Source organism: Equus quagga, chromosome 5 (genome assembly GCF_021613505.1).
Source record: "Equus quagga isolate Etosha38 chromosome 5, UCLA_HA_Equagga_1.0, whole genome shotgun sequence".
Taxonomy (NCBI): domain Eukaryota; kingdom Metazoa; phylum Chordata; class Mammalia; order Perissodactyla; family Equidae; genus Equus; species Equus quagga.
In genome coordinates, this window is record NC_060271.1 from 63459890 (window position 1) to 63472201 (window position 12312).

General features: G+C 42.6%; 1 protein-coding gene across 2 annotated transcripts in view; it reads left to right on the forward strand.

Moving 5' to 3' along the window:
- MERTK (MER proto-oncogene, tyrosine kinase) overlaps positions 1–12312 on the forward strand; it is a 102167-nt gene that overhangs the window by 50073 nt on the left and 39782 nt on the right. For both annotated transcript variants that reach the window (XM_046662468.1, XM_046662469.1), the window contains 3 exons: positions 2739–2825; positions 5582–5697; positions 10769–10952. In XM_046662468.1, coding sequence (XP_046518424.1) covers positions 2739–2825; positions 5582–5697; positions 10769–10952 — 387 coding nt within the window. The remainder of the gene's footprint in view (positions 1–2738; positions 2826–5581; positions 5698–10768; positions 10953–12312) is intronic.

Consider the following 12312-nt stretch of genomic DNA (forward strand, 5'->3'; position numbering starts at 1 on the left):
TTGCAGCTGTTTAAATTATGAAACATTTAGGATGCAAACCTCAAAATGTGTGAGAGGCTGCGTATATTTTTCAGAATTCTTTGGGAGGCATAAAAGCAGAAGACGTGAAGACCACTAAGGCAGAATATTCACACGTGTGCTTTTATAGATGTGGCTAACGGGTTGGAAATAAATATTCCTCTTGAATGAAATAAATATTTTCTCAACCATCACACCGACTATTAGCAGTTTCATCTCTCACTGGAGAGGAGGTGACCAAATGTGAAAAATGATGAGTCCTACCTGGAATTTTAGTTTCTTAGTGCTTGGAATTGTCCAGAGAATCTAATGAAGCAATCTAGTTTAGGATTTTCCTCCCGTCTGAGGGAAATACTCCTCATCTTGGAAAATTGAAATACCTGAAGTAGCTGTCACATTCAGATATAATGTTATTTTAGAGAAGTAAAAAGTCTCTACAGAATTGTAGGACAGAGATGGACAGGTTCCTTTCCCCCTTGAGGGGTGGGCCATGTCTAGTCTGCAGAACCAGGACAAACTTCCAGCTGGATGGGAGAGAAAAACCCAACAGTGCTGATTTTTCTGTGCACTTCTAACCCCCGAGGAGAAGCACCGACATAAAAGAGATCAGATTTGCATTTCTTCCTAGAACTTCTCCCAGACCCGGTCCTCTGGCCACCTGGTGCAGCCTAGGCACAGCATTGGGCATGTGGGCATCCAACATGGCTTAGCTTGGCTGATGCCCGCTGGGCTTCCCTTAATGGCTTGTTCCTCTTTCATTTTTCAAATATTTAATTACTCCATTAGTGACAAACTTTGAATTTTAAAATTATCAGATGGAAAATTTCCCATACAAGTAGATGGATAGAAGAAAACAAAATAAGCTTTTCAGGCAAGAAGCAAATGATGGGATATTTTCAAGAATTTTATCTGTCTTCAGTTCATGATTTGAACTCTGTGCCAGACGACACCTTTGTGTGCCAGAGATAGAGAAGTTTCCAGATTCAACTAGATGGTATATTTAAAAAAATTTAGAATAGTTTTATATTTATAGAAAAGTTGTGGAGATAGTGCAGAGTATTTCCATAAACCCCACCCCCACCTTCCCCTGTTATTAACATCTTACATTGATGTGGTACATTTGTTACAGTTAATGAACCAATACTGATGCATTATTTTTAACTGAAGTCCATACTTTATTCAGATTTCTTCAGTTTTTACCTTTTATCCTTTTACTGTTCCTGGATTTCATCTAGGATTTAGTTGTCCTGTCTCCTTAGGCTCCTCTTGGTTGTGACAATTTCTCAAACTTTGCTTGTTTTTAATGACCTTGACAGTTGTGAGGAGTTACTAGTCAGGTTTTTCGTAGCATATCCCACAATTTAGTCCTGTCTGATGTTTTTCTCATTTTTCTCATGATTAGATTTGGGTTATGTGTTTTCGGGAAGAAGACCACAGAGGGGAAGTGCCATTTGCATCACATCATGTCGAGGGCACATTCTGTCCACAGGACTTATCACTCTTGATGTTGACCTTGATCATCTGGCCGAGGTAGTGTTGGTCATTTTCTCCACTCTAAAGTTTTTCCTTTATTCCCCTTCCATACTGTCCTCTTTGGAAGGAAATCACTGTATGCAGTGCATACTTAAGGAGTTGGGAGTTATGCTCCACCTCCTTGAGGGCAGAGCATCCACATAAATGATTTGGAATTCTTCTGCATGGGAGATTTTTCTATTCTTCCCCATTTATTTAATCATTTATTTAGATCAATGTGGACTCATGGATGGATGTTTATTTTATACTTTGGGTTAGTTACAGCCCAGTGCTACTTCATTTATTTTCTTGCACAAATTGTTCCAGCTCTGGCCATTGGGAATTCTTTCAGTTGGCTCCTGTGTCTCTGTGCTCACTCTGTGTGTGTGTGTGTGTGTGTGTGTGTTGTATGTTTGTCTTATATTTAGCTCCAGGCTCATCCTGTATGTTTCAGTCTGAGAACCAGCCATTTCTCCAAGGAGCTCTGGTTCCTATTATTGGAGAATAGTATTAGAAACCAAGACCTGAGTTAATTCTCTTCCTTTCTATTTAAAATTAACGAATCAATTCTTTTTTTTATTTCTAAGATGTCTTTAAACCTCTGAAATGACAGAATTTTTCTTCATTCAGCACTAGTGTCTTCTCTTCGAGGAATAATAATTCCTTGTGTTAATATAATGATTCCTTATGAATTGACCAATTTTTACTATTAAAAAAGGATTCATTATGACAGGTCATCTGAAATTGTAAACACTGTGACTTTTATCCTGCTGTTTCTGGTACTCATTCTGAAGTGTCCATAGTGTGTGACATAGTATGTGCTGGGGGGCTGAGCAGCAGGGGACTGTCGGGGTGAGCCTCAGAAACCACTTTTCTTGGTATTAGGGCCAACAGTTGCCATACCTCCTTGCAGAAATCTAAAAATTTAAATGATGCTGCTTTGGTACCTAACGTCTCACCATCAGGGAAACATAAAGGATTTGACTGAAGAATAGCTGCCTTTTAGGCCCACGGTTGCCTTGCTTCCGGTGCCTAGAGTTTAATCCCTTGTTTGTTTTTCAAACACCAGCACACTTTTTAAATTAACTTTGCGTTTACGGCTTGAAGCAATGGACCGAGAAGTAAAAGAACGCTGACAACAGTAGGAGTCTGGCAAATAGCAGCCTGTTTCTCGGTGGCTGCTCTCACCGGGTCTCCTTCCACTCCAGGTCTGACCGAGGCAGCGGTCTTCAGCTGTGAGGCCCACAATGACAAAGGGCTGACCGTGTCCAAGGGCGTGCAGATCAACATCAAAGGTAAGCAGCGGGGCCAGGTCCCCCGTGCGCGCGTGTTCTGGCAGCTGGTGGGGAGACAAGCACCAACTCTGCAGCCAGCTGCCCGGGTTTGGGCCCTTGCTTCCCCACTGACTTCCTCTGTGACCTTGGATAAGCCACTTCACCTCTGTGGCTTCAGTGTTCCCCTCTGTGAAATGGGGATAAATACAGAACCTACCTATTCTTGAGACTTAAATGAGATAATGCAGGTAAAAGCACTGATGGGAGTCCCAACAGTGTCTGGCACTTACTCTTTGATAAACATTAACTAGTTTCCTTCTGCTGAGTCTGAGAAGACAATAGGCTGAAATGTGTGCCTTTGATCATCTTAGCTCCTGTTTTCATTTTTCCCTCTTCCACCCTGAACTAGTCCCCATTGCCCCAAGAGCCCCTGGGGGTGTGGTGGCTTTGGGCTAGAAGGAAAGGGCTCTGTCCTTCCCAGGGCAGCTGGAGTTGAATTCAGCCAGTGTCCACCAGCTGCTCTGAGGGAGGGAGAGTGGAGCGGAGAGCAGCTCAGAGTCACTCTTCTCCTGGGGCCCAATGCTCCTGTCCCTCTTTCTCCTAATCTCCCTCTCCCTCCTGCTCTCTCTGAGCTGGGATATAACATAAGGGGAGACGTGTCTGAAGGTCCCCCAAACTAGTGGAGACCTTCTATTTCAATCACCTGCCTCTTCCTCCTCCTTCTGTGGCGTCAAAGGTGTTTAAACCCGAAACTTGAAAGGAAAACCTAGAAGTAAATACTGTCTCTTTATCCCTTTTCAAATCATCTTCCTTACGCTCTCATAGAAATTCAAGCAAACTTTACGTTTTAGTATTTGTTCTTAATTTAAGAGAAGCAAATATTGAGTTCGTATTCCTTTTGGTCTTATCCCTGGGGAAACAACATCACGAGGAAGAAGCAGAATGTGTTTAATAATGAGTTGAAGGTTGGGTAACATACAGCAGGGGACTTAAAATTACAAAAGGAGTGACACTTTAAAACGCTACTGATGTTTAGTTCCAGCAAATCAACTCAGAGGTGGTGAGAGGGCATTTTCTAAAGTCCATTGGAAGAAAAAAGTGAGCACACTGGAACTCAGTACTGGAGCGGAACTGTATCACTTCCTTCCTTCGTGACCAATCCCATTAGAACAGTTTTCGAAAGACACGTTGGGAATTTCAGGAATTCAGGAGTGGGCCTAAATTTATAAAGACATTTTCAGAAACATCTTAAAATATAAAAATCCATAAAATGAGAAGCACTTCTTTAATTGTATGCTTCCTCCAGAATGTCAGCTTTTTTTTTTTTAACAATGCCTATTTTCAGAGCTTATGTTCTTGGCTTTCATTTATTTAAAAATTTATGTCAAAGCAACCAAGACTCCCTTCTTCTAATCTGTTATTGACTGTAGTCTATGTGGCTATATTTTCATCTGGAAAGGCAGATATTTTAGGGCAGTTCTACAAATAATCTATTTAGGGAAGTGAGTCAAACAAAATGCTGATTCTTTCCCACTCGCCAAGTTGCATGTCTACTAGTAAAACCGAAGCTCCTCAACACGGTGCTCAGTGTGCAATTAATGTGGTCCCAGCCCTCCTTCCCCTTCTCTCCTGTCCATCCTATCATCTACGCCCTTTACTAGAAGAGGGAACCGAGTTTAGAGAGGGCTTTTAACCATGCCTAGGGCCCTACAGCTAGCCAAGTGGTGACCACAGACTCCCCAGGCCCTGTGGCACTCACCTGGTCCACTTGCTGCCTCCCACAACCAGCCTCCAGTGTCCTGCTGAGGGACACAAGCTCTGGGGTCAGGCAGAGTTCAAGTCCCCATTCAAAGGCTTACAGCTCTGTGACCTGTGGCAACTTTTTAACTTCTCTGATCCTCAGTTTCCTCATCCATAAGTGGGAATTGCAAGACTACCTCTATGATAGGCTTCTAGTAATGATTCAATGAAGTTCATAAAGTGCTGGTGCATCGTAAGCACACAGAAACTTTAGTCTTCGTTTTTGCTTGTAAGTATGATTATTACTATTAAGTAAGAATTAAATTTAGCACAAGAAAATAGGATTCCCGAAACTGCGGATCCTTCTTAGATTCTAATTGAAGTACCTCTCCACTTGCACAAGTGGCCGAGGTCATCGCAAGTTCATTGTGGTATCTCCTCCCCTCTCCCCACAGAGCAGATGCAGTTGGCTCTTTTGCTTGAACTGACTCACCTATTTCCTCAGCCTAGGAAGCCGCTCCTGCCCCAACACACACACACACACACACACTCACTCACACACTCACACTCCCGTGGCACTCCTCTCTTCTTGGTACAGGGCGCTCCTGGTTACTGTGAGTCTCCTCCACTGGACCGTGTGCTCCTCGAAGTCACAGCCTTGGCTCTTCATCCCCGTTTAGAGCACGAGTGCCCAGCAACCTGACCGCACACAGTAGGGTGGTGATCTCGAGCTCAGGGAAGGAAATGTGTGTCTATCTCCACATCCTCTTCCAGCTGAAAGTGCTCGCTTCATCAGTGGGCAGGAAAGCAGGTCTGCATTCCACTTCTCCCGCCCTGGCGGCACCTTCCTACCCCTGGCAGACCGATCTGTAAGCTAACACCATTACCCTCAGGAATAGGGTGGCTCTTTTCTAAAACTTGTGTTCAGTTTTCTAAATCGTAAGAAACAGAAGCAGGCTTGGTATAATGGGTTTGTTTGGTAGCCGTCGCCTCCCGTGGTTTATAATTGTGTTTGTGTGTCTTTGTTTTTTGCGTAGCTATTCCCTCCCCACCAACGGAAGTCAGCGTCCACAACAGTACCGCACACAGCATGCTGATCTCCTGGGTCCCGGGTTTTGATGGCTACTCCCCGTTCAGGAATTGCAGCATTCAGGTAAACCTCTCAGGTGCAGACGGAAGTAGCTGTTTGGTGTCTGTGGGTTTACCTGACTTTTCTTCTTCCTGAGGATGGGCGCTGAGCATTCAACACCTCCTTTCAGAGTCCCTTGACCTCCCCGCTGCTCAGTGTCTGCCGCGCATGCGCCAAGTTCCGGCGTTCTGCCCCGGGATGCCGCCTTCTTCCTGTATGTGGTCCAGGGCTCAACCAGAGGGAAACATGTTTACAAGACAGAATATCATGAGACCAGGGAGGATTAATTTGAAGGTACAAAAACGCGTCCCTAAATTAGGACTGGCTCGTGACCAAGACTTCAGGAAGCCAGGTACTTCCCTACCTGGATCCTCTGGGCTGGTGGCCATGAAGGACAGACAGGCAAGCACGAGACAGGTCATCTTGGCTGCTCAATGTAGCACCCTGGCCTGTGGCTCTCGGGGAAACCTGGGGATTACCGGCCTTGCAGAGACTTCACTCATTTTTAACCACTACCTAAAATCAGTAGAAAATAGTGCTGTAAGAAATACAGGTTAGCCATCCTAAAATGATACCTTGCCATGGTGTAGCCTCTGCTCTGAGTGTTTATAAAAATGGAAAGCAATAACTCTACCCTTCACTGAGTGCCCACAATGGCCTAGAGACTTTACAGACATTATCTTACTCAAAACCCACACCAGTGCTGCAGGCTCAGAGTGCACACACAGCCTGTGAGTGACAGAGTCAGCATTCAAGCCTGGGAAGCTCTGATGCCCAAAGCAGTGCTCAAAACCCTCTGGTCCTCCATGTCTCAGGAGAGACATGGTGCATGCGAACAGGTAACTGAACACGTATGGATCATCCACTGAAAACGTGGGTGGATTCTGCCTTGGACTTGATCATACAGTGGGGTTGGGAATTGTTCTTAGTTTCATAAACGGCTCGTCTTATTAGTTAAAAACAAGTTAACCTGACACAGGCCAGTCATGCCAACTCAGCTTAGAGAAATGACTTCTGAAGAATTTTGTGTTGACCACCAGGTGTTTTTAGTACCAAGTGGAATTGGTTTCTCTGCTCTTGTTGCCTCCCCCTCTTGTCTAACAGCTGTTCCTTCTCTGAAGGGTAAAAACATGTATTATCCCCAAAATAGCCTCCACCCTCACCTTGCCACCCCCAGCCTTGCTTAACTCTTACCCAAGTTTATTTGTAAACCTCCCCAGTGTACTGGAATTAGGGGTTCTTATTGTGTCTACAAAGTCCTCACCAGGGATAACCTTTTTTTTTTAATGGCTTTTTTTTGAGATGTGTTTCACATACATAACATCCACCCATTTAAAGTGTACAATTCAATGGTTTTTAGTGTATTCACAGAGTTCTGCAACCATCACCACTATCTGATTGTGTCTATATTCATAAGAGATATTGGTCTGTAGTTTTCTTGTGTTAGCTTTTTCTGGTTTTGGTGTCAGGGTGATACTGGCCTTATAGGGTAAGTTGGGAAGTGTTCCTTCCTCGTCTGTTTCTTAGAAAAGTTTGTGAAAGGTTGATGTTAATTCTTCTTTAAATATTTGGTAGAAATCACCAGTGAAGGCTTCTGGTCCTGAGCTTTTCTTTGTGGGAAGGTTTCTGAATGGTAGCTCAATATTTTTACTCAGTATAGATCTATTCAGATTTTCTATTTCTTCTTGGGTCAGTTTTGGTAGTGTGTGTGTTTCTAGGAATTTGTCCATTTCCTCAAGGTTATCTAATTTGTTGATATACAATCATTCATAATATTCCATTAAAATCTTTTTCTTCTTTGAGATTAGTAGTAATGACCCCTCTTTCATTCTGGGTTTTAGTAATTTGAGTCTTACCTCCTACCTGATCAGTCTAGCTGAAGATTTGTCAATTTTATAGATTTCTTTTTGAAGAACCAATTTTTGGTTTTGTGAATTTTTTCTATTGTTTTCGTATTCTCTATTTCATTCATTTCTGCCCTAATCTTTAGTTCCTTTCTTCTATTTGGTTTAGCTTAGTTTGCTCTTTTGTTTTTTAGTTTCTTAAGGTGAAAGGTTAAGTTATTGATTTTGAATTTCTTCTTTTTTAATATAAGCATTTATACTGTACATTTTCCTGTAAGCACTGCATTAGTTGCATCCAGTAAGTTTTGGTATTTGGGTTTTTTCCCCCATTCGTCTCAAGTTTTTTTGTCATTTCCTTTATTTCTTCTTTTTCCTATTGGTTATTTAGGAATGTGTTGTTTAATTTTCACATAGTTGTGAATTTCTGAAATTTTCTTTCCTTGTTGATTTCTAGTGTTATTCCTCTGTGTTTGGAGGATGTAGTTAGTGTGATTTCCATCCTTTTAAATTTGTTAGGGTTTATTTTATGGCCTAGTATAGATTCTACCCTGGAGAATGTTCCACGTGCATTTGAGGAGAAGGCATATTTGGCTGTTATTGGGCAGAGTGTTCTATATGCCTGGTAGGTTCTAGTTGGTTTATAGTCTTGTTCACTTCTTCGTTTTTCTTGTTAATCTGCCTAGTGGTTCGGTCTATTAATGAAGGTGGGGAATTGAGGTCCCCAACTATTATTTTTGAATAATAATTTTGAATAGACAATTTTGAATTGTCTGTTTCTCCCTTCAATTCTATCAGTTTTTGCTTCCTGTATTTCAGCGCTCTGTTGTTAGGAACAACCAGGGCCTGTGTCCCTAAATAGGGACATGGCTGTCCCCATATATGGACATAACTGAAGCATGGACCAGCCCTTTTTAAAACTGCTGCTGAGCTGAATGAAAAGTCCAAGGGAACATGAGGATGGTCACCTTCAGGGCGACTTTGAGGAAGAGTACTGCCCTGCCATGAGAGAGTGGATCTAGGGTAGATATGAGGTGGAGCAGGGTAGTTGGAAGGTCTGAAAACACCAGGTCACCCCGAAGGTGGAAGATGATCACACACAAGCTTTACCTACTTGCTCTCTCTTTGCCTTGGCTTTGGGTGGCCATGGCATGAGTGAAAAATCAGCCTGTGACTGCCAAATTTCGGGAACCTCTTGCCCACCTGGGATCCTTTGGTGCCAGACATGGTTATTCTGGCTTTGCCCCACCAGCCAGCTGAACCTCCCTTCACCCACTCTCCTTTCCATCTCTGCTAGCGTTACCAGATTTAGCAACTAAGAATACAGGACACCCAGTTAAATTACACGAGTAATTTTGTGACATACATATACATATAATTATTAGTTGTTTATCTGAAATTCAAATATAACTGGGTGTCCTTTTTTTCCTTAGGCAGTCTTAGCAGAGTTAGGACTGGCTCTGTAAGTTATACTTTTATTTTCTGATGATTAACTGTGTATTCTCATTTTTGAAGGAGCCAAGTATCATTTTGTAGCAGGTTCCCAATTCATTACAATTTTAAACTCTGACTTGGTCACAAATGAATGCTTTGGATCAGATTCAGATCCACGCACTAGTGGGACACACCCTCTCACTTCCTTTGGTTCTGATGTTAGTTCTTTCTTCACCCATTTTTAGGCTGCATACTCCATTTCTATTTTTAACTCTCTCACGTACTTCTTGCCGTTTCATGCCCTTTTTTCTCCTAGGACCCACTGACAAGGACTGTTATAGAAACCCCAGCTTTTTTCAGGACCATGCTCTCAATGAGTGTCCCTGTGCCTGGAAATGCTCCACATTTGCTCGGGAAATGGGGTGGGTGGAGAGCCAGAGGTTTCCTTGACCTTAGTTCCAGTGGTTGGTCAGAAGGAAGTAGGTGCATGCTCTAAAGTGAAGAAACAAAAAGTAATTTCTGCCAAGAACCACCACCAACAGAAGCACACAGCTCTTCATTTCTCCTCTGCTGGCTTCTCAGGCCAACTGCTGCCTTCTTGTCAACCAGCAGAGTCTGCGCCAGAGGACGGACTCAGCCCGAACACCACCGTCGTGGTGTTCACTAGGGGATTTGGAATTCCAAAATGTTGATTCGTGGCCCCTTGGCCTAAATTTCAAACACATATATCCTGAAATAACAGCATTGCTTATCCACACCCCATAATTGCAAGCCCATTATTATCAGCAATACATTTTGTGGGTTTAAGGTTTTTTTCCCAAATTGTTTTTGGTTGCTTCTGTGGAATCCAATACTATTTTGTCTTTTCTGATTTATACGTACTACATATTGTAGAAATTTGAAAAATGTATAGTGGGAAAAAAACGCTCCCTTATCCCCATTCCCAGACAGGAGGTATGCGTAAGGAAAAAGGTAGAAATTCGGGTTAGGACTAGATTTTTGCTGGAATTCCCCCTCTCTTGCCTGGGCATAGAGGGCATCTGGAGAGGGATGTGGAGAGACTGGGGAGTTTATGCAGGGAAAGATGAAGAGAAGAATTCAGAGGAAAGAGCTGATATGTTTTAAAGAAAAGTTTGTTGGGTGAGGTGCAAATGACCTTTTCCTATATCTCTCCACCAAAAAATGTCATAAAATCTACATTATCTGTGTATTGTTTGGGAGTTGAATTTATATTGGGGTGGGAGCCTGGCTAAGAAATAAAGGACATGCTCAAATTAGCCTCAAGGCAAGAGCAGAGTTCCTCAGGTTACATAATAAGAAGAAATACAGATTTTTTTTTTAATCAAGTATTTCATCTTCTAAAGTATGATGGGAAATGTTTTCTTTGAAGAACCGTATAGTAAATATTTTAGCCTTTGCCACTACATATGATGTCTCTTGTCTCTGTTGCCTATTCTGTGAAACAGCTGAAAGAAGAAATCAAGAATTGAGGTGATTCTGAGAGAAGAAGGGCTACTTTATTTTGTGTTATAAGACAAATTATAGTAATTCTAATATTATACTGATAATCATTTGCTCTGTCCCCTGCACAGTGAGAACACTTGTTTTAGGCATTTTTCCTCAGGTCCTCAATTGTTGCTCATGCAGCGTGAGTAACACACAGTAACACAGGGAGGAAAATTAGTGTGTGGCAGGAAAGGAAGCAGGTACATCCCTTCAGAGGAGAGGAAGGGCCATGTGCACCGAATGCACCAGTGCCCCACGTCTGACATTCCCTCGGCCTTACTAATGCCTGATCTGTGTTCTTACTTTTCATGTAGGTGAAGGAAGTTGATCCGCTGAGTAATGGCTCAGTCATGATTTTTAACACCTCTGCTTCTCCACATCTGTATCAAATTGAGCAGCTGCAGGCTCTGGCTAATTACAGCGTTGGTGTGTCCTGCATGAATGAAATTGGCTGGTCAGCACTGAGCCCTTGGATTCTGGCCAGCACGACCGAAGGAGGTAATTCCCGGAGTTCGGAGTGCATAGTGCCCCTGATGGTGTGGGATGAAACAAGTCCTCCCCAGCGGCCTGATTTAGAGTAAATTTTGCCTTGAGCAGTCTTTGTCTCTGCAGGAGAATTTTATCGAGGTGGCCAATGAAAATGGGAAGGAAGATATTTCCTTCTAAACTTTAAAAAGGTTGAGTGGCAAAACTTATACATACTATATAAGCATATTTTCTTTCACACAAGAAGGTATTAATAGCAGCACACTCTTTATAGCATATGCTATTTTAATTAAAATATAATATAAAAGTTATTACTCATAGTATCAAACTCAAGAGAACTAATGAATGTGAAGGTGGCTAACATTCACAAGCACCTACTATGTGCCAGGGACCATATTAAGTGCTTTACTTGCATTATTTCATTAGATCCTCATGGCAACCCTATGAAGTAGGTACTATTATCTCTAGGTGATCTTGTTCATAGCCTATTTTATTTATATCTTTAAACTTCAAAGAATTTTCTGGGTGCTGCTTTTGTTTTTTTTTTTTTGCTGAGGAAGATTTTCCCTGAGCTAACATGTGTGCCAGTCTTCCTCTGTTTTGTATTTGGGATACCGCCAGAGCATGGCCTATGACAAGTGGTGTAGGTCCACACCAGGGAACCGAATCCAGGCTGCCAAAGCGGAGCGCACCGACATTAACCACTAGGCCATGGGGCTGGCACCTGTGTGCTGCTTTTGATTTCTGAGACTTTTTTCCTTTTCTATGAATATTGTAGTTCTGTTAAATTTGAATTGCATAGTTTCCATCACTTCTCAATTTAGAGCTCTAGGTCACTCAGCACCTCTTTCTTGCCCTTAACTCCAGCCTCACATAATCAGCTCTAGTCTTAATACAGACTGTGGGGCAGGTCTGGGATGTACATTGTTAGGGCTGATCCTTGCACAAATGAAACTAGTGCCAAAAGTGTAAAATATCTTCTTTTCTCAAAGGAGAGAGGAAAACTTTTTTTTTTTTTAAGGAGTGGCACCTGGGCTAACACCTTTTGCCAATCTTTTTTTTTTTGTTTGATTTTCCAACCACCCCCCCCCCCCCCACCCCGGTACATAGTTGTATATCTTAGTTGCAGGTCCTTCTAGTTGTGGGATGTGGGATGCCACCTCAACGTGGCCTGATGAGCAGTGCCATGTCCGTGCCCAGGATCCGAACCCTGGGCCGCCACAGCGGAACGCACGAACTTAACCACTCGGCCTTGGAGCCGGCCCCCCCAAGAGGAAAACTTTTAAGAACAGTTTTTATATGCTGTTTCATTTTCATTCACTTCAAAATACCTTCTGATTTCTGTTTTGATTTCTTCCTTGACCCATTAGTT